The sequence below is a fragment of the Tiliqua scincoides genome, chromosome 11, assembly GCF_035046505.1.
Source record: "Tiliqua scincoides isolate rTilSci1 chromosome 11, rTilSci1.hap2, whole genome shotgun sequence".
NCBI classification, from domain to species: Eukaryota; Metazoa; Chordata; class Lepidosauria; order Squamata; family Scincidae; genus Tiliqua; species Tiliqua scincoides.
The window spans coordinates 12,175,142-12,199,727 of record NC_089831.1 but is presented as its reverse complement, the minus strand read 5'-3'; the positions used below and the strand labels follow the sequence as shown (position 1 = coordinate 12,199,727).

General features: G+C 44.5%; 1 protein-coding gene across 1 annotated transcript in view; it reads left to right on the top strand.

Annotated features, from left to right (window-relative positions):
• Positions 1–2,362, top strand: part of LOC136662157 (G protein-coupled receptor kinase 5-like) — a 79,547-nt gene extending 77,185 nt beyond the window's left edge. The window contains exon 16 of the mRNA XM_066639224.1: positions 83–2,362. Coding sequence (XP_066495321.1) covers positions 83–172 — 90 coding nt within the window. The 3' untranslated portion in view covers positions 173–2,362. The remainder of the gene's footprint in view (positions 1–82) is intronic.
• Positions 2,363–24,586: the final 22,224 nt, after the last annotated feature.

Here is a 24,586-nt window from a genome sequence, read left to right as displayed (position 1 = left end):
TGCCCATTGCCCATTGGACTTCTTGACCTTCCAGCTACCTGGCTGACTCACTCACATCTCTTTTCTACATTCTTCCCTGCAGCCAAGTGACTTCACCATCACGACCAACGCACACTCCAACCTGACATCAGCTCCCTCGCCAGCTCGGCCCACGGCACAGGCTCCCTCCTGACCCCCGGCCTGGAGGCCCCCTGGAACCTCTCCTTTTTCTTTGCCTTCTCAGGGTTGCCTTAGGCATGGAACTGAAAGTGGGACATCCCCACCTTGCTGGGCTCCCTTACCAGTTAGGAGCTGGGATACACCATCACAGGATCTGCAGGATGGACAGGCAAGCCGGTCAGAAACCCTCACCACTTCTTGGTGCTGTCGCGGACCATGGCTGTTGGGATTCTGGTTCACTTGATATCCAAGAACCTGGGCTGCCCACAGCCCAGAATCGCCCTTTCTTTCTTTGCCGCCAGATCACACATGCTGTTGACTTCCAAGGCTGCGTTTCCTCTTTGTCTCACTGCGCAGCCCTTGCACCAAAGTATTGTGAGATGGGCAGAGGAGTGTGTGTTTGTGCGCCTGGAAGGGGAGCCCGGCTGTCGGAGATGTCTCACAGATGGCAATGGAAGCCTCAAAATTGGAGGAGGGGAGGGGGAGAAAACGGCTCAGGGTGAATTGGCAGCTTAGAAGCAGAAGCCCCTCTGCTGCCAATGCAGCTTTTTTCTTGTGGACCTGGAGACAAGCAACATCCAGCTTGGGGCACACTTATAAGTCTGTGTGTGTGTGTGTACATAAACAATTCCTTTTGGTTTATCCAGGGTTTTCAAGACCGCTCAAAACAGCGGTAGAGCCTGGGGTCCTTTTTAACAACAGGGCCCCAAAGCATTTAAGGAGGTCAGGGAGGGAGAAGGCATTCTGGAGGCTAGGAGCAGGCAAGGGCTGAAGCTGTTTGGCAGATTACATGTCAGGTTTGTGGGTCAAGTCGGTTGGTTGTTGGTTGGTAACCTTCAATCTCGAAAGACTATGGTAGAAGCCTACAGCACCCTGTATTCCCAGGCGGTCTCCCATCCAAGTACTAACCAGGCCTGACCCTGCTTAGCTTCCGAGATCAGACGAGATCGGGCATGGCGGAAGCCTTCATCATCCCCAAAGCCAGAAATAACCTCAGGCCAGCACTGCTCGATGGCAGCCTTGAGGCAGACCTTGCCCCAGGCCCCCTCATTGGTGCATTTGGACACTGTCTCTACCTCAGTACTAACAGTTCAGAAAATAGCCCAGCCAGGTGGACCTTCTGATGTGCATGAACCCTTGGCCAATGGCTGTTCTGGCTGACCTCTTGTTGTGACCATTATGAGATCTGAATTTGGCCATTTTTCTTCTGCTGCCCTCCCTGGTCTTCCTTCCCCTCATTTCCCAATGTCAGTGCCAGGCTGTGGAGGGCTGCAGAGCAAAAGCCCTATGCAGGGGCTCCCAATGGATGGGCTAGGACCCCACCTACCTGATGGCCAGGAGGCAAGGCAGCAGAGTGCCCTGTGGTGGGTTGTCTTGACCCACACTGTCTTTCTTTTTTACAGCCATCACTGTCCCATCAGTGCATCAGTGACGCAGCAATGGGACAGGCACCACAAATAGGTGGTGATGGACAGTCAACCTCTGTGAAGGACTCTGGCTTGCATCCATAGCCCATGCTACTCCCATGGTTCTCGACTCAAGCATCAGACAGGGCCGTGGATATTTTGATGCTCCTGGGCCGCTGTCTGAGCCTGGGTTGGCCGATCCCTGTCACTACCTTGCCTCTTTCCCTCAGTTCTCCTCTTTTGAAAAAAGGTGACTGTGGCACTGCTTGTGAGACTTGCCAAGAACCTGGTCCCCGCAAAGCAGCTGAATGTCAGCAAATAGATCAGCTACGGGTTTTCAACTGATTTTCCACATGTGTGTGTGTGTGTATAAAATCCCAAGTGCTCAATCTTACCTAGGTTCCTTCAGAAGTAAGACCTGCTCTGCGCTTACAGCAGGAGGAGGAGGAGGAGGAGGATGAAACAGAAACCAGAGGGAGTATTTTGGCTTGCACCCCACCAGGCAGCAGCTGGAGGCTACTGTGTTTGACTTCTCTGCTAGAGAGAGAAAGAAAAATACTCCTAATCTGCAGGTTCAGGATCTGCAGATTTAACTCATCGCAGATTCCAAACTTGTGGTGGAAGGCCAAACATGAGCTCCTGGACATGACTGGAGGCACTCTCCAGTCACATCAGGGAGCCTTTCGAAGACCTGTAGAAGCTGTGTATGGCCTCTAGGACCTTGGAACAAGGTTCCAGTCACATATGGAGGCCTTATTGGATCCTAACCCACGGATTTAATTTTTTATATCCATGGGGGGGGGGGGGGTCCAGGAACTGATCTAACTGTACCTTCATACAGGTAAAAAAAATCAAACTGCATACTCACAGCCCTGGTTAATACCATCTGTACTTGTAGGTGATAGCCCTCTGACTCTCTGATACTGCATGGCTTTTGCTGCTGGGGTTCCAGCCAGAACAGTAAGGAGGATGGCACTGAAAATGCTTTTTTTTTGGGGGGGGGGGGGGGAATCCTGCAGAAGCCAATAGGGTGCATTGCTTCTGTCCAGGGTGGGCTGTTTCAAGAGCTTGCCTTGGGGTCCTTTGCCTTCCAAAATAGGTTATGAGGTGGCCAGATCCCACGAATCATGCCCAAGGCCACAGCTGGTTGGGAAGGCCAGGGGAAGAGGGATTTATTTTTGCCCTGAGCTGCTCTGCTTATCTTATCCTTGACCAGCAGTGTGACCTACAGCAGGGAAGGGTCTGCTCCAAGCCTGGGGCTCAGTTATCTTTCAGAATTTTCCCTGTGCAGAGAAACAGATCTGGCCTTGGAGCAGGGAGGACTGGCAGAGGGAGGTTCTGGGGTGGGTGCCCAGCCTCCGAATAGATTCTCCAGCCCAGCTTTCCAGTGGGTTAGCCTTGGGCACACAGATCATGCTCTGCTTTTTTTTTTTTTTTTTTTTTTTTGCTCCCAGTTGCAAAACAGGAGATGAAGTCTCGCTCAAGCCATTTTGAGCTGAGTGGACTGTTGACTTCTGAAAACTGATGCATCTGAGGAAATGCCAGCCTGTGACAAGCCCTGGGTAGAGGGTTCCCACATACATGAGCATGATAAGGCAAAGACAGCCTGGGGAATCCTATGCCTCCTTCGGAATGTGTAGCCTGACCATGAAATTGAGAAGCCAGAGTGATGGCAGGGATTCCCATGCAAGCTTAAACCCCAGAAATGGTATTCCAGCATTATTTCTAGACCAGTGGTTCCCAAAGTTTTTAGTGCTGGGACCCACTTTTTTAAAATGACACTCTATGGGGACCCACCCAGGTTTGCCAAACTTTTTAAAAAGGAACTCTAGAAAGAAACATTTTATTTATCAATAATAACCAGAAAAAAAGGCTGTCAAACATTTATCCCCATGTATTTACACATGTTTGCAAACTGCAGGAGCTGAGCAGCTACAGTATTTGATTTTTGAATCACCTCAGTGCTTGAGGCGACTAATTTGATATTTCCATCACCCTTTGGTGACCCACCAAAAATCAGGTCATGACCCACAGCTTGGGAACCACTGTTCTAGACCTCCCCCCTAAATTGTAGGTCATTGGGTTGGTCCTTATAAGGCAGAAATCTAGAACCATAAGTTCTTTTGGTTGGTCAATGTCTTTATGAAGACCTACTGAAAGAAGACCAGGTCTTAAACAGTCTCAGAAAGTGTTAACCATAGTGGGAAGCAACGGGTTTATTGAATTTGTAAAAACATGATTTCTGGTATAGGGCTTTTCTGGTCTCCAAGGTTGACTTGAAGCTTTCCCCCTGAATGGTATAGAGTAATTGTCCTGGAATGTGTGATGGTCACTAAACAGGGCTGGCCCCACCTAGGAGGCTGAATGAGCCAGTTGCCTCAGGCAACAGATTAGCAAGGGAACTCGGCATCCATCTGTCCATGTTTCTCCCCTTCTGCGCCAATTCCCTGGCTTGGAAAAGAGGGGGAACAGAGCTGAAGAAAAAGTGTGGAGGAGAGGAGAATGGTGGGCTAGAGCCCATCACCATCCTCCATATTTCTGCTTTGTCTTCCACATCCTTTTCCCATCCAGCAGAGGCATCACCTTGCCACGTAAGGGGGCAGCATTTGTCAACTCTGGGAGGTCTTGCCCCAGCCCTAATTCCAAAGCACTTGAGACAATCCTCAATCTTACACAGCCCCCAAAGTTGCATTGAAATCAATGACAATCTGTACCAATGTCAAGGTGTTGAGGGCAAAGACTGGTCTAGGCCCACCATTTCTACTGGGTACTGGGGCGTCAGGGGTGAGCCCCGTGGACACCCTTGGGTATAGACAGCCAATGCCCCACTTGGTTGACCCCTGACACTGTATGTACTTGTATGTGATGCATTTAGAATCTAGGAGTAACAAAAGGGGGGGTTACATTTGGGGGGCTTCTCTTCCATCCTCTGTGGATTTCCTTTCTCCTTTTTTTGAGCCTGAGATGATTGTGGATATGAAGAGTTAGTTGTTAAACTAACTCTACTGCACACCAAGGGGAGGGAGGGTGTAGCTCATTGGTAGAGAACCTGATTTACAGCAGGTTCTAGTTTCAGTTCCTGGCATCTCCAAGTTAAACTGGGGAGTTCCCTATTTGAAACCTACCAGCCTTGGTCAGCACCCTTGAGCTCTGACTTAGCATAGAAGTTCTGTCCAAATGCCTTTTAAGTGTGAGTTGCCAGCCCTTGGTTTTGAGGAGGCTCTTGTCCCCTAAAGAGTTGCACTGAAGGGGACATTCCACCAGTGTAGCTTTTCCCTGTCCCTGGACCACTAGAATGGGGAAAAGCTGCAACTGGTAAAATTCTCCCAGTTCCATATAACTCTTGATGGTACAAATGCCCCCTCCTGGTTGAGGGCCAGTAACACCATGATGTTATGACAAGCTATCTTTGGATGTACAGTCACCTCCTGCCCAAACCCCACCCCCCTAAAAAAAAAAGTATTAGCCAAAATCAAGTGGATAACTATATCGCTTTAGGGAATAAGTCTGTGACTTTAATCTGATACCCACAACAGCACACGTTCCTTCACACCTGCTCTCATCTGGCACTTCCACCCCCTGGCTTAACATAAATCTCAACATATATCAAAGGGGCAGGGAAGGAAAATGGGTATTAAGGGGTGAAAGATCTCAGTCCTGTGCCTCAGGTTCCTTCAAGTTTCTGTCTCATGGGAAACAAAGTAGGAAGCGGCCCCCAATAACTTTTTGATTCCTACTCAAGACTTGGTCTTGGGCTGAGACAAGCCACAGCTGGTCCTCACAAACCTCAAAGGGATTTTTAATCTTGGAAGGGTGGAGAAGCCGAGCCGACATTCACCTTCTCGGGACGATCAAACCCCTATGAACATGTCCACAGTTGGATACGGAGGCCTGAGCAGTGTTTCTAACAATTGTTTTGCCAAAAGACCAAACCACACAGGCAGCCGGTTCACCGAAATCCATCCAGGGTCAATCACTGCCAATGTTTCTACCCCCTCGAGCAAGGAATTTTTTTTTTAAATTCTTTGATTGACACTGCCAGACAAATGGACAGGGTAAAAATGAACCTTTGATTTTAGAGTTTCTGAATGGAGAGAAGAGTGTGGCACACACAGAATACAATGCTTCATAGGAATACAGAGACCATAGGGGGGGAGTTTCGCCATATCGTTCTGGACTTTCCAGCCCACTGTGCGATTCAGTCAATGCGTCAAACGGACAGGCTTTCATTCTCTGCAGAGAAAACGCCTTCGTCCCATGCAACCGGTGATCCCACACCAGCCCAACAACCCCCCTCGCAAAAGGACCCTTATATTTTTCTATTTTCCCCTTCCTCCACTTCTTTTTGCATCAGTGTCTTTTGAGGTTGGTTTGTTGCTGAAGTGTTTTTTTTTTAAAAAATTTTTTATTTGAACGACACTGTTAATTTCCAATTATGGCGCCTTTGTTAGTTTGTTTACGGTTTTCATTTTGTACATTTGTAAATATTTCTATGTTAAATGCCTGGATGTACATTTTTAAAGCTTTAAAAAACTGCAAGCCAAGCCATCTGGTAATGTGACCCAGATGTGTCAGGGATATAGAAATTTTTATGGGGGAAAATGTAGAAGGGGGGGGGAAAGGGGGATATGATTAAACTGCTCTTTGCAAAGAGCAGCTGTAACTTTATCCCAATCAAGGGAAAACACACACACACAAAAGAAATGACCTAGATCAGTTGGGTGTTTCTTTCCTGATTAGAAACATTAATCACAGGACAACATATATGTATTTTTTTTTCCTTGTTACTTATTCCCAGGGCTGTGTGTAATTCTGCACTGAAAAGGAATAAAAAAACATTCTGCACCAACGAAAGCTGAGTTCGGCCCACCTGATTCCTATATGCCCATGGTTCTCAAACTTTTTAGCACTGGGACCCACTTTTTAGAATGACAGTCTGTCCAGACTCACCAGAAGCAATATCATTATTAAATTAGAAGTGATGTCAAGGCTGGAAGTGACATCATCAAACAGGAAAAATTTCAACACTCCCATATGACCAAATCAAATCAATTTGAGTCAGTAAATTAAAAGTTTAGAATAAGTTTGAAAATGTATTTAAAATTAAGAATCGGTTGCTGATCTGTTTAACAAAAAAATTCCCAAACATCCCAAAGGCTGCAATCCTACCCACACTTACCTAGGAGTAAGCCCATTGACTATCATTGTTAAAAGCATATACATAGTAGCCTGATAAAAATACAGATCTATAACATTTCCCCAAATGCAGTCACATACCATGGTAGCATCAAGTCTATTAGATTACAAATAAAATACACATTGAAATGAATGAGGACCCATCTGAAATTGGCTCACTACCCACCTAGTAGGTCCCGACCCACTATATTTGCAAACTATATGCAAATGAAGTCTGCATAATTCTGTTCCTGGTGGGAGCGGTAGGAGTTCTGCAGGGTTCTTCTGCTTTCCGGGGTCACCTGTTCAGCTTACCTCTGAGAATTCTCCCTATCTCCGAGCTTGTCATCTACAAAAGATGCAAAAGGGACACCAACAAACAGCTGCTGGGATACAGTTGCTGGGTGTCGTGGTTCTAGTGTTGGACTTAGAGCTGGTGAATCCAGGTTCAAATTCCCACTCAAGCCACAGAGTTTCCTGGGTGACCCAGGACCAGTCACTATCGGCCTCACCTACCTCACAGGGTTGTTGCAAGGACAAAAGGAGGGAAGGAGCCGTGTACGCCACCCTGAACTCCTTAGACGAAGGGTGGTATAAACATGATAAATACATAAATACACCGGGGACTTTGGCTTTAAAGGGTTGCATTGGCCAAGCCCCTAATTGTTTGCAAGCCCCCAAACTTCCCTGCCACTACACTTCCACTCCTGTGCCTCATCTCACCTTGCCTCCTCGTTTACTTTCAAAACTGAGTACGATGCCACTCTATTGTCGTCCCACTCTGACCCCCTTTTCCTTCCATTTGACCCGAAAATAAAAGGGGGGGCAGAAAGATACAATAACTATGGCAGTGATTGGCCACCAGATGGGAAAGGAAGGGGAGGAAGGTTGCAGAGTGGCTGCTCACCCGTTGCCCTGTGAGCCACTGAAGGTGGCCCCATGTTGTTGGCTGGGGGCCAAGGTGGGCTTCAGCTTGAAAAAGCCAAGGTGGGCTTTTCAGTTGAAAATCTTTGGTCGAAATGGCTGCAAAGAGTCTAGTGATCCACTAGATGGCCTCATAGGGCTGATATGCGGCAGGGAAAACTTTTCTGATTCACTTTTAACAGGGCAGGGTGAAGGAGGGAGAGCAGCTGGTTAGGGCCAAGACATATCCAACCCTGAGCAAACTTATATATGTACGCCCTTTGAAATAATTTAATAAATGGCTTTTAAAAGGTTTTATCCAACTAAGCCCATGAGAGCAACCTCAACATATTGCCCAATTTAAAGGAAATTGCATCTTTGAGTTTAATCAATAAAATAAATAGATTTGCGTATGGGGGAAGGAATTTTTCTTGCTTTAGATGAGAGATTCTCTCCTGCGTGGGGATAGGCAATAGATTTGCTAACATGGTGCCCATTGGTTGCCCTGGTTAAAAGTAATGATAGCTTAAAATCTGCTCTGCAATTAACTGGGGGGGGGGGGGTTAAATTGATCAAGAGGTTTTTAATCAATGACTCTCATTGATAAAGCCTGAATTGCTATTCATGCTTGCCTGGAAGTAAATCTTTGTTGCACTCACTGTGACTTACTTCTGAATAAACGTACCTAAGATTGCACTGTAAACTTACAGTCTTCTTAAAATTAGTTTGCCAAGGTGGGTGCACCCAACACCTGTGATGTCTGAGGGGCAGGACCAGTGATGTCATAAGGCCTCCAATTGCGTGGTGGTTGGACTCTCTTGAAAATGATGGAAAGAAATCTGGTGATGGTGGTTGGACTCTCTTGAAAATGATGGAAAGAAATCTGGTGATGATGGGCTCGGTGGCAGCCCCCAAATGGTCTAAGATTAGCCTTGGCCTATCTGCCTGACAACACAGAAAAAAAGCTGGAGGTACAAGGTCTGTTTTTTTTTTTTAGCAAGCTTGCAAACCTATACTTACTGAAAACTTGAGGCTTCATAACCTGAACCTATGAATGTCTATGGGAATTGATCCATTGATTCCAAAAGAGTCTATGGAATCTATTATTCTATTAGAATAATATTATAATTGTATTGGAATTTTTCTGTTCCAGTGGTTCCCTACCTGAGGGTTGCAACCCCACTGAAAACCAGAACCAGTTGATTCCATGACAAAGGGGTTTCTTTAAGGTACCTGGAGATAGTACCCAGCCATCTGAAGGGTGCAGGGACTCAAAATCCCCTCTGCGGGACTCCCTCTGGCTCAAAACAGCTCTGAGCTGCTATTGTGACCCACTTCTAGGTTTGCAATAGTAAACTGGAAGTGGGTTGCAATCACAACTGTTTTGATCATTCCCCCTCACCCTCCTGATGGAAAGCACCCCCCCCCAGGTACCTTTAAAAAAAACCCTTTGTCACTATGGTGGTGCAATTGCTGAGGTACTATCACCCCTCCAACTCTGCCACTGCCCATGAAGACTTATAGGGTTCCCAACCTTTGTGTAAAGATTGGGAACAGCTGTTTTATTTCAATAAGAATAGACTTGATCAGGGTGGCCACCCTTTCAACTTTAGGGCTCCTGGACCCTTCCCAATTGTGCAGAGGAGGAAATCTGTGAAATGATAAGGTGCACCTGCTAAAATTTCCTTCTCTACATGATTGGGAAGGATCCAGATGCCTTAACATTGAAAGGCTGGCCACTGACCCCTAGACTAGATAAACATCATCACAGAAAAACCTGCCCAGCTGTTCTCTGGTTTCCCCTGGGAGATACTCTTGGGCCTTGAGATGCTGGCTGCCATCTATATGCTTTCAGTGCCAGGGCCTTAACCCTTTATGTCCTGCACCCATTGGGAGTCAGGAAAACGGTTAACAGTGGGTTTCCTTCTAAGGCTGCTTGAAAAGCAAGAACTAATATTTTTTTATGAATTCTCTGGATTTCTCTGTTTCAGATTGCCAGGTGAGTGGTGGAGTTGATGGAGTGGTGGAGTTGGTGGGTAGCCTTGATTCAGGCTGGGCTCCTCTCCCTTATTTCTTTGTACTGGTAGGAGACAGATATTCAGCGAGTTCAGATCTTTCCTGTATGGAGTGACTCTGATGGGATAAGCTGCCCTGTGGAACTTCTGCCTGCTGGGCAATGCTTCAGAGCACACCAAGGAGGCAGCTGCTTTTGGGGGCCTGCGAAGTGGATCAGTCTATCCCAAAACTGAATCAGGTAGGATTGTCTGCAGGCCTCAAAGATTGTGAAGCTCTTGTTACAAGCCTCAAATGTGAGGAGCCACTTGTATGAGAAATGGCATGTAAACAAGACCCTGTTTAACTCTTATAAAGTCCATTGCACCATCCATGGTAAAGGGATTGTAGGAAGTAAGTGGGCATCAGTAAAACTCCTCTCATTTTTTGCTGTCTTGCAATCCCTAGATAAAATTGCTCTCCTTTTGCCCTTCCCTATACAAACACTTGATGCATTTCAATACAGTTATGTGCTGTACATTTAAGGCACTAAAGGCTGATCCATCCAAGATTTACACATACAAAAACAAAAGGACATGACATGTATATCATAAAGGGTAGCAAACTGATTTTTTTCTGTTTCTCATGTATTTAACTCCTAAGGCTACAATCTTATGCACCTTTCCTGAGAGTAAGCCCCACTGACCATAATGGGACTTACTTCTGAGCAGACATGCCTAGGATTTTGCTGTAAGTTGTACAGGATGCCAAGAACAAAATGGGGTCCTATATAACTTACAGCACCAAGTCTAGGCATGTCTATTCAGAATTAAGCCTCATTGTGTTCCATGGGGCTTACACCCAGGACAGTGCATATAGGTTTTCCATCTTATGCCCACATTGCCAGATGTCTACCCAAGATTCCTTTTGGCATGCCTGAGGCAAGCTGGCAGAGGTAATCCAAACTGTATACATGTTCATGTGCTAATGTTGTTCAAATGTATGTATGAATCAAATGTTATGTTAGAGAGAAATATGTATGTTAGCATGTTCACAAGCACAGTTGCCAAGAAGAGTTTAGATCCATTTTACCCAGAAGCCTTAGAGGAAGGACTACAAGCTGGGAGTCCTCAAGGAAAAGTCTGTTAGGAAGGAATCAAGGATACATCCTAATTGCTCTTTTATAAGAACAAAAATTAAAGGAGAAGTATAATAAGTAGAGGAAATGGGTAAATAAGTTAGGGAATAAAAGAATTAGTTTGGAAATAGGGAATATCAAATGAACTCTGTGTCACCCTTCAGAGTCAGAGCTAGCCTAACACAGAGAGGTCCCAGATGACAAATAGAGGTAGTTAATTGCTTAAGCAATAAACCAATTTGACACAATCAAGATAACAGCAATTAGTTGTCAAGCTAACTAGGTAAAATTTATAGAGTCAAGCTGAAGCTTCAAAGAATCCCCTTGACAGATTTATGACATCTGAACTCTAACTGGATGGTGAGGGAGGGAAAGGGGAGATAAAAGGAGACTTAGAGATGGCAGAGAAATTAAATGAGTTCTTTGCATCTGTCTTCACGGCAGAAGACCTCGGGCAGATACCGCTGCCCGAACGGCCCCTCCTGACCGAGGAGTTAAGTCAGATAGAGGTTAAAAGAGAAGATGTTTCAGACCTCATTGATAAATTAAAGATCAATAAGTCACCGGGCCCTGATGGCATACACCCAAGGGTTATTAAGGAATTGAAGAATGAAGTTGCAGATCTCTTGACTAAGGTATGCAACTTGTCCCTCAAAACAGCCACGGTACCAGAAGATTGGAGGATAGCAAATGTCACGCCTATTTTTAAAAAGGGAAAGAGGGGGGACCCGGGAAACTATAGGCCGGTCAGCCTAACATCCATACCGGGTAAGATGGTGGAATGCCTCATCAAAGATAGGATCTCAAAACACATAGACAAACAGGCCTTGCTGAGGGAGAGTCAGCATGGCTTCTGTAAGGGTAAGTCTTGCCTCACGAACCTTATAGAATTCTTTGAAAAGGTCAACAGGCATGTGGATGCGGGAGAACCCGTGGACATTATATATCTGGACTTTCAGAAGGCGTTTGACACGGTCCCTCACCAAAGGCTACTGAAAAAACTCCACAGTCAGGGAATTAGAGGACAGGTCCTCTCGTGGATTGAGAACTGGTTGGAGGCCAGGAAGCAGAGAGTGGGTGTCAATGGGCAATTTTCACAATGGAGAGAGGTGAAAAGCGGTGTGCCCCAAGGATCTGTCCTGGGACCGGTGCTTTTCAACCTCTTCATAAATGACCTGGAGACAGGGTTGAGCAGTGAATTGGCTAAGTTTGCAGACGACACCAAACTTTTCCGAGTGGTGAAGACCAGAAGTGATTGTGAGGAGCTCCAGAAGGATCTCTCCAGACTGGCAGAATGGGCAGCAAAATGGCAGATGCGCTTCAATGTCAGTAAGTGTAAAGTCATGCACATTGGGGCAAAAAATCAAAACTTTAGATATAGGCTGATGGGTTCTGAGCTGTCTGTGACAGATCAGGAGAGAGATCTTGGGGTGGTGGTGGACAGGTCGATGAAAGTGTCGACCCAATGTGCGGCGGCAGTGAAGAAGGCCAATTCTATGCTTGGGATCATTAGGAAGGGTATTGAGAACAAAACGGCTAATATTATAATGCCGTTGTACAAATCGATGGTAAGGCCACACCTGGAGTATTGTGTCCAGTTCTGGTCGCCGCATCTCAAAAAAGACATAGTGGAAATGGAGAAGGTGCAAAAGAGAGCGACTAAGCTGATTACGGGGCTGGGGCACCTTCCTTATGAGGAAAGGCTACGGCGTTTGGGCCTCTTCAGCCTAGAAAAGAGACGCTTGAGGGGGGACATGATTGAGACATACAAAATTATGCAGGGGATGGACAGAGTGGATAGGGAGATGCTCTTTACACTCTCACATAATACCAGAACCAGGGGACATCCACTAAAATTGAGTGTTGGGCGGGTTAGGACAGACAAAAGAAAATATTTCTTTACTCAGCGCGTGGTCAGTCTGTGGAACTCCTTGCCACAGGATGTGGTGCTGGCGTCTAGCCTAGACGCCTTTAAAAGGGGATTGGACGAGTTTCTGGAGGAAAAATCCATTATGGGGTACAAGCCATGATGTGTATGCGCAACCTCCTGATTTTAGGAATGGGTTAAGTCAGAATGCCAGATGTAGGGGAGAGCACCAGGACGAGGTCTCTTGTTATCTGGTGTGCTCCCTGGGGCATTTGGTGGGCCGCTGTGAGATACAGGAAGCTGGACTAGATGGGCCTATGGCCTGATCCAGTGGGGCTGTTCTTATGTTCTTATGTTCTTATGTTCTTATGCTTGCTGCTGGAATCCCCCCCCCCTTCATCTGCAATTCCAAGACAGCATTAAGCAGAGAAGGGGAAAACACACAGAAGAGCATATTGGATTATTTTAAAAACCAAAAGACATTGTTAAACCAAAATAAAGTTTAAAATGTATTTACAAAGGAACAGTGTAACATCTAAGAGTTAGGCTGCAGACTGAAAGGCCTACATTTAGACAAGAGAGAGCCTTCTATGATCTCTAAAACAGTAGCAAGATTATGAACCCTAATGGGGTAATGAGGGTTAACTGATGAAGTCGTAAACAGAAGCCACATGGTCCACAAATGAAAATGCCAGCTTCTGAACAGTTTGATTCAGAAGCTCCAGCACCAAATAGGGACTTTAAAAGCTGTTCTAAAGTCATTTAAAAAGGGAAAGTAGCACATAGAATGTTACAAAATTTATTGTTTGTAAACTCAGAAGTTAGCAAGTATATTCTTTGCTGAATATTAGTTAAATTAATAAGGGAAAACAAAGTTAAAAAGATTTTAGTCTGCCTTAGAGTGAGGCTTGCAAAATAAAGGCAACATAGCTAATATGGAATGTGGAATTCTTATCTAAGCAGGAATATTTCAAATTTGACAACTAACTAAAATGCCCAGACTTTCCTAGGCACCAGAATAGTGAATTTAAGAATATTTCTAGTAATAAGAATAATTAATCTTGGAAGACATGGACTCATTAGCAGAGAGTCTGTGCATTTTCAAAGTTGACAGAACAGATATGAAACTAGTGGAACTACACATATCAAAGTTGGCAGAATCCGATAAGGAAGAAGCCTCAGGAATGTGGGAGGAAGGCCTCCAGCTAGAGATTTCTCTTGAAAATGCAACTTATATCAGAGAAGAGAGAGATTTTACAGAAATTAGAAACCAGTTAATAACTTCTTGTAGAAAATAGATATAAAATATCTGAATCCAGAATAAGACAGAGGATAAAATACTGATTAGAATAAGTATAAACACAGATTAAAATAAATGAATTATTACAAGATTAGTGTAATTGGGAAAATTAGGATAGAGGCACACTGCCCCCTTTTGGAACAATATTGTCATTACAGAAAGGGGAGGAGTTCTCCAAAATGGTGAATACAGAAATCTGAGATATTTAAATGTATGCTCCAGATATGGCAATAGCCAATGAAAAATCCCCATTTCTGACATCACAGGCTCTAACAAAAATGATTGAAGTTTTCTCGAGACAAAGAACCTACAGGTATATATGGTCACACCCAGCAGGGAATGTTGCTTTTTCTCTGGGACACTGAGAGACCACAGCTCTCTGTGTTCCTCATTTTGAACCACCGAGAGAAGCCCATTGCTGGCAATGAATAAAGACTTGGAAATCACCACAATTTCAGTCTGCTGAGTTTGTTTTGAACCCTAAAGACACTGTGCAACATGCCCTAATAGAATCTGAAGAGATAACTTGTCCAGCTCCAAATTCCTACGAGACTTAAGGTCAGGGTCTGTAATGCTGCTTTTGAGCTAAAATCCTGCCCCTTAATTTTACAGGGGGACAGCTGTTCTGGCATGGTAGCCTCAAGGACTACAGGGATGAACTTGTATTCTCTGAAGAAGGTCCATGAAACATCCCCTCCACAAGTTATCACTGACCCTTTGCAGGTGTCCTCTTTGGAGCAGGCACTGACTTCAATAAGAATTCTGGTGGGGATGGAAAAGCAGCCTGCCTGAATTAATCTACACAATCTGATCAGAGTTAAAGTTGCTTTTCTTTGTCCCAGTTTTGCTGGACATGGTTGCATTCACTGCTGGTCAGGCTTCCTAAAAGCTGCTCCAACAGGACCCATTTTTCATGCTACCCTTTCCATCTTGGACATAACCTCTGCTGCCCTCATGAGTGCCCAGAGAGGATGAATGGAGTGGGATGGCCTCATTCTCCTCTGAAGTTTTCTGGGAGGAGGCTGGGATGGGATGCTTCTGGATCCGGAAGCAGATAGCATAAGCAAAAGCTGTTAAGTGCAGAGCACAGACGCAACAGAAGATACCCACCACCGCAATGGTTGGTGGCTCCCACACCAATGTCTCCATGGCAGGGGCCACTGAAGGACGGGTGTCATTACCAGCTTGGGGAAAGCTGCCCCAAATCCTTTCTGAAATATCCGTGCTGGCCCCAGGTTTCCTTCTGGTTAGAAGCTTCTGAGATAACCGTGGTGAAGACCTTTCAAGACTGAAAAAGCAGAGGATGATTTTGCTTTTATTCATGTAGCATAATTGAAGCACTTGGTACTTATGGAGCAAAAAGACAGCCCTTGGAGGCTTCTGATCTAGATATTGGCACAAGGGTGATAGGCCGAGAGGAAGGGGGAAAGAAGCAGGGGTGAGCAGGGGTATATCACTGGCATAGCTGATCACCCCCCCCAAGTGCTTGACTGCGGTGCAGTTGCTCTGAACAGCCATGGGGGGGCCTCCTCGCTGCCACAGTACTTTCTCTTGCACCCCTCCACGAAGCCTACCCCCCTCATGCCCTCACTTAGCTGTGCTAATAGCAAATGTGATATTTCAGCTTAGTTACGGTAAAGAAAGAGGATTAAGATATGGTACCAAAGGCATCACAGAAAAGATGGGTTTTACAAAGGGATTTAAAGGGAGGGAGTGAGGAAGCGTCACCCAGAGGTGTTCTAGGAGGCAGTTCCAAGCCTAAGGAGGAGCAAGGGAGAAAGGATACAGAGCCCAATCCTATGCTTGTCTACTCAGAAGTAAGCCCCATTATAGTCCATGGGGCTTACTCTCTGGTAAGTGTGGATAGGCTTGCAGCCACAATTCTCTGACCACTTCAGCTCCTCATGAGGCCAACATCTGCTTATGAGGTCACTCCCTGGAGTTTATGGAGTTCAGATGATCCCATCAACCACAGTGATTGTGAACAAGCAAAGAAGATGTGACAAGCTCATGTGCTTGCCTTCTCATGTGCCTTGCTAAATGCACCCTTTCCTGGTTTGTAAAACCCGTTGCATGTGCTGGTTGAACCAAGGGACTGATTTTTCAGAGCTACCTGCAAACTTGGGTATTGAAACCTGTTTTGATGCTGGTGTGATCACTTAAACCACAGCAGTGGCGTAGCGAAAGATCATGTAGCCCGGTGCCAAGCTCAGAATGTTGCCCCGGAAGTGATGTCACAACTGGAAGTGATGTCATGCCTGGGCTTTTTTAAAAGTTAAAACACAGAAAAGAGGGAACTCTATACAGTATTAAGTATAACACGCACTCTCCATTACCTTAAGTTGTTCTTGCTTTATTTACAAGTCCTGAACAGAATGCGATGATCAGGCCAGTAGACTGCCAGATCGTTAACAGGAAGCAGCTTCCTGTTGATGTTCTGATGGCCTCTACCTCTAGTGTGCCTCTAAGTGCATTATTGCCATGTTGCCATTAGGACCTGTGAAGCACTCTGTAAAAGCAAGAATCTTTGTTTTCTGCCAAGGGTGCTGTTTGCTCTTCTCAGGTTCCACGCCCCTCACCTCCATCAAACAAGGATAGAACATGGACATATAAAATCCCCTTCTCACAGTGTTCAGTCTGTAGTCCCCTTCAAGTCTGCCAGCACTCCCCAAGGGGCCATATGGTTTCTGTTGAGAATGGCTGGTTTAGATAGATACAAGAAAAACATAGAATTGCACCTTGAGATTTCCTTCCGCTTCTACAGCAGAAAAGAGGATATAGCTGAGAAAGGGGAGGGAAATGGAGGAAGGGGCAAATATAAAGTTATTTCAGGTACTTGTATGTAAGCTAAGTGACTTACAGTAGAATATACTAAAATGCTGTACAGAAGGTTTTGCAGAAAGTATGGGCTTCAGAAAATAACTCAGAGATGAAGCATTGCTCAGGAGTGCCAGGGGGTGGCCCCAGGTGTAAGGGAGACATGATGGAAATGTCGGAGGAAGCAAGGAGACATTTGAAGGTAGAACAATGTTTCTCAAACTGTGACTCGCATAACCATTTTTGGTGGGTTGCAGACCCACTGCAACCAGGAAGCTGCAGGGAAATGTGGCACACGACCCAGAAGTCACTTTTGGTTGCATCAGCCTGCAACCATATCACTAGCTGCATCACGCTAAGATGCAACCCAGAATGCTTTCTGAAAGTGACCAGGTTCAATGCACCCAATGACGCAGGTTGAAGGCCAGCACGATCTGGAAGCGGCTTCTGGGTCACATGTCATATTACCCTGCAGCTTCCTGTTCATCAGTGACAAAATGGGTCAAAAAGGTAAGGAGTCTGAACACTCTTTTGGTAGAGCAGGGGTGATAAACATAAGGCAGATGGGACAAATGCGGCCCCCAGGAGCAATTTATCTGGTCCCCATTATAACAGGGCTCTATCTTGAAAATATGAACATGATTTGCACAGAGGATACTGCCATTTGCAGCTAATGAGTTTCTATGTGAGAACAAAGTACTTATTTTTGACCCTCATTTGCTTAATGATGTCACTTTCTGCTTAACGATGTCATTTCCAGCCCTCAGCAGGCACCATGAATGCTAACTTCGGCCCTCAGTAAGAAACAAGTTTGACATCCCTGTGGTAGAGGGTTGTGGAGCTGAAACAGAAAGGACAGAAGTGAAATACAAGGTCTGAGAGGTAGCAAGGAGCAAGGCCATGGATGGTGTTGATAATTTATTATATTATTTGTATAGGACCATGCATGTGAATGGCACTTTCAGTTTGGTCTTATGAGATGTTGTTTAAAATGGGCTCCTACTTGACAACATATTGCATAATATATGCTGTTCTATATTGTTTTACTACAAGTCACTTTGGATGTGATTTACAGACAGGCGAGTATGAATTTTAATGATTAAATGTAAATTGTGGGCTCATGTGAAAGTTAACAGAGTTCAGCCCAATACCCCTTTCCAGAATGTTTACAGCCAAAGAACTGCTACATTCTCTTTAGATATTGACTTATGATTCGAGACTCAGCCTAGCAACCTGGGCCTGTGTGCCCTTAAACCTTGAAGGGAATCAAGATCCAAGTAGAATATATGATACCCTGTAAAACACTAGATACACTAGAAGCAAAACTCTCCATATGAATCAGCACTAAAGGGAATATGTGTAACAAGTATCTTTTACTACATCTAAGTAGTGTCTAATCTTTCATTACATGTATAAAAGCAAACTCTTTGCAATTATAAGAAATAAAAAGGAAGTGGGGGGATGAGAGACTGAGGGTTTGGAACAAAAGGATAATTCAAAGAATGTTAATTTACTACTTTAAATGCTAATTTACTAATTTCCCCTGGGGGCTGGGGATGAGAATAGGCCCTCAGTTTGGCTGTACATGTCATAAGAGGCGACTAGACAGCCAGGTAGATGGGACTCATTAGCCTGGGAAGGCAGCTCATCTGATCCCAAACCTTCACTGCCTTGTGGCTACATCCAGTTATGAAAAAGGCTTCAGGAGTCAACCTCGAGGCAAAATCCAGAGCCGGAGTCCCTGAGGCAGTTCATGGCTGAACACAGTCACGTTCTGGCAACTCCTGCAATGCCGCTGGAACCAACCATATTGGCCTCTGCCTTTCCATTGGACCATTTCAGGGACGTGGAGAGGGGGGATTTGCTACATGGGAAACCATCTATCCTCCATATCTACTTTATGCAGGCTTTGCGCACTGGAGAGGACACTCTGTTCCAGAACCACCATTCAGAGCGCGATACCATAGTCTTCTGAGACTGAAGGATGCCAACATGGAATTTACTAGATTCAACACCTTTAGCCCCAACAGCAGCATAACATGAAGTTCATATGACCAATAAAGATCAACGTAAAAACTTATCAAAACCTCAAAGCCATAAAGACAACATCTTTCAAGATGATACACCCACTGATATGTCAACACCTGGTCGTATGTCATACAGAACAAGACCTGGACTAGGAGAGTGAATTACAAAGAAAAGATTCAGAAGGACTGGCAATACGTCTTGCAAGAGATCTATATCCCAACAAATTGTCAGAGTCCAGTTAACACAACAGCAGGCCAAGCTGCCCATTAAGAACTTTATATGTCCAAGTTCTTTGAGCCTTGGGATGGACTAAGTTGTTTATCTTGAAAAGCAAAGTGCCCAGGGATCATTTAAACAAGTAAGTATACAAAACAGTTCTTCCCCAATGATATGATAGATGGCATCAGATTAATTAGGACAGCTAAATCTACATTGTAAAAGCCTCCCACTAATTCAACAGTTTCTCGATTAACCTTGTGCCCTAGTGCTTAACAATTGTTTCCAGTATCACTATCTGCTATTTTAAAATGGCACATGCCATTTCACACACGCACATGGGGGGGGGTCACTGCCCATCAAATAAACAAATACACATCAACAGGAGAGTTTCAGGAGCAGTCACGGCAGTTGGCCCTACTAAGGACCATAGAGAATAAATCATCAAGTTACTTAAGAATGCAGGATCTGCTGAACACCACCAGCCCCAGCTGTAATCATCCACACAAATTAATATCAAGACCACTGGATAACAAAACAATTCACTGTTTCCAGCCTCTTAACCTTCTGCTTACCTGATGCATAGCTAACATCCCCTCCCAAACTCTCCAGACCCTATACATCAACAGATACCTTTTTAAAAGGATCCATTCATTCACTGCCACATATTAGCTAAATATCAGCATGCTATCCAGTGAAACCTCTACATACAGAGGCAAGGAGACATGAAGAGATATAGAACAGGGGAAGGCCGCTGTCTTCACGCCCTGCTTATGCTTATGAACTGCCAAAGGCAGGGAATTTAAGGATGGATCTGGCAAGGCAGTTCTTTGGGCAGGAGGTCTGGTCCAGAGGGCAGGAGGTCTGGTCTAGAGGGTAGAGCCTCCATCTGCCTGAAGATAACATCCACAAGGTCGCCAGTTCGAGGCCACCGGCACCGTGCGACCTTGGAGCAGCTGACAAGCTGAAGCCGAGCAATTCCATCTGCTCTGAGCGTGGGAGGATGGAGGCCAAAATGTGAAACCAGATCGGAATGAAACACCTTGAATGTAGTTGTTCTTGAAAGAAAGAAACTTCTTTGAAATTGTAAAAATCCCTATTTAATAAGGGATTTAATAAAGCCTGCCTATGTAAACCGCCTTGAATAAAGTCTTGAATAAAGACCAAGAAAGGCGGTATATAAATACCTGTTGTTGTTATTATTATTATTATTATTATTATTATTATTATTATTATTATTATTATTATTATTATTTTATTCTTGTAAAGGTCTTCAGAATAAGCCCATTGCAGAACCCCTTGATATTCCCATCTAACAGCTCTCATTCAAACATACATGGGAAGAAAAGGTTTGTTTCTAAGGAGCCCCTGCCACAAAGCACAGGCCTTAGTGAAATTTCACCATCATAACACCAGGGTGTCACCCGTTAACCCTCAATCCGGTCTCTTTATAGCTCTCCCGCCTCCTCCCTCTCCTTTGGGCCACAGCTCCATCTTCTCTCCTGCGCACAAGCAGAGGAACTCCCCATTCCTCATGGCAGCTGCCTCTAGCTGCAGGGTTAGCCCCCCCCTCCCAAGGCAAATCTGCCTCCTCCCACTCTTCCTGCTCCCTCACCTGCTGGCAGAAGGATGCCACAGATCCACTTGTCTCCCATACATCTGCTTGTCTGCCCCCCCCCCCCACTCACATACACCTACATACTTGGGGCTAAAAACAGAAAGAGTGCCCCATATCTTCCACCCAACAGAACGGGGAGGGGTGTTGGTGAACAGCTGTCCTTCCACCCAACTTAAAAAGGGGATACTTAAATAGTCACTAGAGCAGTTGCTGTTAAGCAATTATGAATGATAATTATAATAATAATGCTCCTCCATCACCCGTTAAGGCAGTGGTTCCCTAACCTTCTGGACCAGCGGCTTCCTTGACCTACTGGGCCATTTGTCATGGCTCCCCTGTTAGGGCTATAATCCTACATGTTGTCCCCATGTTTTACTGTGCTTAAACACAATGCCACCAGGCTGAACATTGCATGAAGGGGCTAAAAAAAAAAAGCAATATTTGCCTGTGTGAGGAGATTGAGCCTGCTCAGTGTATTTTGAGTGTGTTATCTGCCATGACCTATGACAAAAAAAAAAAAGTGTTTTAAACTTGTTTTTGCAAGGTAATGAAGCCTGTTGGAATACTATTGTTATGCAGGATTGAAAGAGACCACTAACACCAACTAACTGAGTTTAAGGCTTTTATTAGAAGGAATGGAACCTGAACCAAATAAAAGCAACCTTGTTCCAAAATTTTTTTACCTCAGAGTTCTTGTAAATTACAATACTTGTAATTACAAACGGTCTGTTAAAAAAGGCAGGAAAGGCAGTTACGGAGGCCTCGGACCAGAGGGAGAACTCACATTCTCAGCTCCAACAGCAAAGACCTTGCCTTATATATGGAATAACATTTAGAATAGAGTTTCTCAAACTGTGGGTCGGGACCCACCAGTGGGTCACAAACCAATTTTTGGCGGGTCATGAAAAGTTTTTAAAAATTTTCATACCCCCCTACTAAAATGTCACGTTTTCCAATTTTCTCTAGTAATTGGCATGTCATAGACCAGGGGGTGTCAAACTTGTTCCATACAGTGGGCTGAATAGCATCCATGATGCCTGCTGAGGGTCAGAAGTGATGTCATTAAGCAGGTCATGACCAGTAATACACACTTTTTTTGTCTCTCTTATGAACTCATTAGTTGCAAATGACAAAGGAGAATATGCAAATATTTTCAAGATATGGGAGAGATTAATTATCATGCTGGCTGTCCATTGAGCAATGACATCTCAGCACAGCTCAGCCAGGGTGACCAGATGTCATAAGGGCAAAAAAGGAGAAAGAACCCCAAAATGTAGCACATCAAAGAAAAATGTAGGACATGACAAAATCAAAGATAAAGCACTTGTATGTTGCTTTCATGTGGTAAGCAATGAAAGTATGAGGTGAATTTAAACACTATGTTACTTATTAAATTTAAAACTGTATCACCTATAATTTATTGCATATAATTTATACAAGAAGGTTCTACAGTGACAAGGAGGTCATTTAAGTTCTTTTCCAGGACACAATGCTAAAAAAGAGGACATGTCCTGGAAAAAGAGGATGTCTGGTCACCCTGATCTCAGCAGCTGAGAGCAGTGATGATGGTGGTGGAGGGAGACCCTGAGGGCCAAATAAAGAACTTCTGGGGGCTTTAGCAGGCCCCCAGACTTTATGTTTGACACGCCTGCCACAGACCATGTGTGAACCCAGTTTCAGCCTTTTCTCTGACCTGGAAGTTCCTAATTGCACATCTTGATCTCCAGTTCAGCCTTCTGGGTACCCTTGGAATGACTTACCCTGGAATATTTCTTTACCCAGACTGTCATTAATCTCTGGAACTTCTTGCCACAGGATGTGGTGTTGGCATCTGGTCTAGATGCCTTTAAAAGGGGATCCCCCCCCCCAGTCAGTGGCATAGCTAAGGTATCTATCTGTTATCTGGGGTCAAAGAAGATTTGTCGCCCCCCCCCCCAGACAAAATCAAATTAATTAAGTAAATAGTGTGCCCCTGATAGGTTCAAGACACTGTGTTGGGATGAAGAGAGATGCTTATTCTCCCCTTGCTAAATATAAGAGGGGTACCACTTGAAAAAGTGTCTTTTACCCAGTTAGCAGGGGTAACTGTATTATGATACATGGAAATGAGAGCTGACTCATATTAATCTTAGTGGTTTCATAAGACCTTATTGGATTCATAACCAATGAACCAATTGGTAACGATTTATAACCATTCATAACCAATTCATAACCTTATTCATAAGACCTAATCTTATTGGATTCATAACCAATCTTATTGGTTTCATGCTGTACCATGATAACATGTCATTGCAACATGTCAATAACATGATCATATGTCACTGGCTCTGAGGACAATCAGGTCAGTTTTGAGTTAAAGAAATTTACTTTTTGTTCCATATGCAGTTGTGTTTTCATTTTCTGCTTAATTGGCCATAACATTTGATATAATACAGATATTCCAATGCAGTTTATTTCATTGCATTCTGCATTAAATTACCTTTCCAATGATATATAACATGATGGTATTATTCATAATACCAAGATTTTCACAGTTTTGGTCACTAGTGTCAAGCTCAGCTTGTTGCCCCCCTAAATCCTTGTTTGGATGTCACGGGAAACTGCGGCATAATAATAAGGCCCGAGAGGGAGGGAGGGATGGAAGAGAAGGAATTGCATGGACTTGCAAACTCTTTTGCTTGGGAGAAAACTACAAAATGGATATGGGCAGGAGGTCTGGTCTAGAGGGTAGAGCCTCCATTTGCCTGAAGATTAACATCCACAAGGTCGCCAGTTCGAGGCCACCGGCACCGTGCGACCTTGAAGCAGCTGGCAAGCTGCAGCTGAGCTGTTCCATCTGCTCGGAGCGTGGGAGGATGGAGGCCAGGATGTTAAACCAGATCGGAGTGTAACACCTTGAATGTGGTGGTTCTTGAAAGAGAGAACCTTCTTTCAATTTGTAAAAATCCCTGCGTGGATTTAATAAGCCTGCCTGTGTAAACCGCCTTGAATAAAGTCTTGAATAAAGACCAAGAAAGGCGGTATATAAATACTGTATATTATTATTATTATTATATACCAGTATGCAGCTTGAGAAGTACCAGTTTAAAACTATTTGCTTTTTTTTTCAAGGCATTGAACAGCCCAAATACGAGAGGGTACAAACAAGGGAATAAAGCATTCATCGTAAAATCATAATTCAGTCTTAAAACAAAGAAAATAATATTCCTCATAAAATAATAAATTCAGTCTTAATTTAACTACAGGTGTGCCCCAGGATCCACAGGGGTTCCGTTTGGGAACCCTTCAGATACCTGAAACTGTGGGTACTTGGGAGTGGCTTCCCTGGCCTTCATGATGCTTTTTAAAAGCATAAAAACATCACTTCTGGTTTTGCTGGAAAAACTGGAAGTGACTTTTTTTTTGCTTGAACAGGTTAAGACTAATTATTCGCGTGGGTTCCAAGCACTCATTAGTGCTCATTATAGCAAATCAATTTAAAAAACAAAGTTTCTTTGCTCTGGTGGTTTAAAAAGAGCCTTGCTGACCTTTGTGATGTAAGATAAGAGTTATTAAGAAGACAATCCATCAATCAGTTGTCCTCCAAAGCTTACAAAGGTGCTTCATGCAGTCCCTCCCTTCACCAATGCAAAGTGATCACCTTTCTTTCATGTGCTCAGGGGGAAGGGATGGGTCGCCTGGAGAGAGAAGGATTGATGGATTGTCAGCCAGCTGCCCTCTCTCTCTCTCTCATTAAGGAGGCTATTGTTCAGTTTTTTAAACTGATTTTAAAGGGATGCATTTTTCCTCTTCTCCAGGGATCAGCACATTCCTTCTCATTTGCAGGGCCCATTTGTCGTGAATCAAATCCGTGTATAAAAAATCAGTGTATAAAAAGGCTGAACCTATAATAGTCATTCTGAGCCCCATAGAGGTGTGAGGCCTCTGCGGGGCTCCAAAGAACCTCTGGAGGTGAGGGGGCCCTGCA